Raw genomic sequence first — 2,861 nt, 5'->3', positions numbered from 1 at the left:
TGGGGCTGGGGGTCTGTCTTGGCGTTGGAGACAAGAAATACTTTGTGACTTGGCAATAAGGAATGTCCTGAGACTTGCAAATCTGGGTGTTTTGTGCAGAGTAAATTTCCTGCGATGCTCTGTGCATGCCTGCTGTGTGCGGGATCCTGTTGTCTTCCATCAGCCCTGCGCTGGCTCTGGCTGGGAGTGCCCCAAGACCTCCACAGGCGCTGGCTCACCTCACTGTTCACAAGAACCATGAGATGGGTCTGTCGGATCTCTGTTCACAGGCAGGGAAAAGGAGGCTCAGGAAGATCCTGCCCAAGTTGACCGCCCATGGCCCCAACAGCAAGGCTTCCTGAGGAAGCCATGAAGGCACCTTCTGGGGAATCGCCTCACAGAGCAGTGATGCTCGTCTGTCTCGTGATCACAGGCTTCATGCAGCCACCTCCAGTGACCTGTGTCCACGGTCTGTCAACTCCCTCTCAGGTGGGAGATGCTGCCCCACCCCCTCAACAGCCATGATGACAGTGGGACTCAGGACACGATTAAACGGCACCCATTGGGGGAGCAGAGAGGACTCTGGGATGTGAGGCGCAGGTTCCAGGTGGGAAGGTTACAGGGGTCACCCCGCAATTGAGTCACATCATGTCGGGGGTTGACTTTAGTGGCACGGAGACTGTCTGGGTGGACAGAGGTAACTAACATCAGAGCCCCACTAAAATCGTGGACTCTAAAATCAAAGTGATTCTCTGGCCCATGGCAGGTGAGGAATTGGGGAGCTATCTCTCAGTCCACAGCCAAGTGGGTCTCCTTTTCCCAAACGTGGCTCCTGCCTTCCCAGGGTCTGGTTTGGCGGTGCAGGGAGAGGGTGTGTGGCGCTCTTGGAGTCGAGGTGCTCTTGGGGTGCCCAGGGCTGGGAGTCTTCAGAGTGCACAGTGACACTCGGGTGTGGTTCTGAGCCATTTGCACCGAGGTGCAGAAGGGAACGGGGAGGCCCAGACGGCCCGGGGATGAGACCCACAAGTCCTCCAGCTTCAGCCTCCTGTCTGTCCCACTTCACAGGAGGCAAGTGTGTGACCCTCATAGTCATTCGGGCCTTGTACTCAGAAGGGTCTGTGTATGGTTTAACGCTCAGCCATCACCATCGTAAAACTTGTAGTAAGCTCAGAGGGGCCCCCATTTCATCTTGTGCTGGACTCAGAAATTCTGCAGCCATCCTGGTCTAGGAGCTGAGCAGTTGAGAGAGCAAAGCCTGTGACTCAGAGGGGCCTGCCCGCCCCCAGTGGTGAGCTCTGTTCTCCGCCAGGGGATGCAGTATGGACAAGCCTGCCCGTGTGGAGCCTCCCTTCTCAGGGTTCACATCTGGCACTGCAGGCTGAAGCCAAGTGAGGTCAGTGCCGGTCCGTAGATGACACAGGGTGGAGGCTGTGAGTGCGTCCCCTCACCTGAAGGTCTTTGTGAACATAACCCGGGAGCTGGGAGTTCCGACGCCCTGGCTGTAGCCACAGAGGCAGCCTTACCGCATGCTGGGCTCTGTCCTGAACACTGCAGGGATGTCACCCTGAGTCCTCAGAACACACGCTGAGGCAGCCTGATTGTTTCCCCTTTGCAGGAGAGCACGGAGGTCGGAGAGGTTAAGGGTGCAGGTCTCAGCTGCTGGGTGGGGCTGCCCAGCCCTGCCCCCCAGGTCTGGCTCCAGCTCCCTCCTCCCACAGGTGCAAATGCTCATCCCACAACGAGGAGGCAGAGCCCAAAGTGGGTCGGACACCAGGGCGGGCGGCATGAGAGCTGTGCGCCCACCGAGCTCTAGGGCCAATTGTGTGCCGCCAGGTCAGGAGGCCAAGTGGAAAGTGGTGGACGGTCCCTTTAATTGAGCCTCGCAGCCTTCACTTTCTCATGGTTTTTCCCTCTCCACTGGCAGCTCCCCATGAAAGCAGCAGTGCTCGCTCAGAGCTGCCTTTCTGCTCTCAGAGGAAGGGGCAGAGGGGCTGGGGATGCACGTCCGGAACTGGAGAGGTGGCAGTGACACAGCAGCTGCACGACCCCTTCCCCAGCAGAACTCCCAGCAGGTCACGTGGGTCCATGGCTTCTGACCAATGGGTCCCCCAGTGTGTCCCAGACCCTCCCGGCATCACCAGGGACACGTTACCAGAGCACATTCTCGGCCCATCTGCTCCGTGAATTGCACAGCCTGGGGAGGCGCCCCGCAGGCAGGTGGGCTTTTCTGATATGGACTTGGGTTTGCATTCCCCTCCAACGCCGCGCCCTTAGGAGCCCGAGACTCACGTGGTAGGAGGCTCGCTCCTCCCGGTCCATGGGCCGCGTGACATACATCCGGCCGGACATGGAGTCGATGCTGAAGACCTCCATGGGGGGCTGGTCGGCGCCCACGCCTGTGATGCTGTATCGGATGGGGATGTCGTTGTCCTTGTCAGACCGGATCTGGAAGGGGGAGCAGACGGGGCAGGGGAAGGTCAGGCTTCTTACCGGGACCTTACGCTCATCCTGCTGGATGGCCTCACATGACGTCTCTCCCAGGGACATGTGAGGCCACAGCCAGCGCTTGGTCCACTCTGGAGACCAGAAGGGCAGGTGAGGCCAGGGGTTCACTGAGAGCCTGCACTGCATGTCCGGTGAGCCTACCAGATGACAGGGAGGAGGGGACACAGTATTCCAAGAGGAAAGGAGCTCGGCAGGGAGCTCGGCAGAGGTGAAAATGCCCACGGTAGAGCCTGAGTGATGGTCTGAAATGGCTGAGGACCTGGCACAAATGGCCCTCACGTCAAACCTCTGGAAAGACAAGGGCAAGGACACAGCTCACTGCATGGGGTTTTTAGGGAAAAGGTCAGGGCCCAAGACACTTGTGTCCCCGAGTGATC

General features: G+C 59.1%; 1 protein-coding gene across 1 annotated transcript in view; it reads right to left on the bottom strand.

The window, feature by feature from the left end:
- CDH4 (cadherin 4, type 1, R-cadherin (retinal)) overlaps positions 1-2,861 on the bottom strand; it is a 621,238-nt gene that overhangs the window by 51,990 nt on the left and 566,387 nt on the right. The window contains exon 11 of the mRNA XM_010841909.1: positions 2,269-2,424. Coding sequence (XP_010840211.1) covers positions 2,269-2,424 — 156 coding nt within the window. The remainder of the gene's footprint in view (positions 1-2,268; positions 2,425-2,861) is intronic.

Source organism: Bison bison, unplaced genomic scaffold (genome assembly GCF_000754665.1).
Source record: "Bison bison bison isolate TAMUID 2011002044 unplaced genomic scaffold, Bison_UMD1.0 scf7180017864167, whole genome shotgun sequence".
Classification (NCBI taxonomy): domain Eukaryota; kingdom Metazoa; phylum Chordata; class Mammalia; order Artiodactyla; family Bovidae; genus Bison; species Bison bison.
Note: the sequence above shows the minus strand (reverse complement) of the source record. Positions and strands in the feature narration are given on the sequence as shown.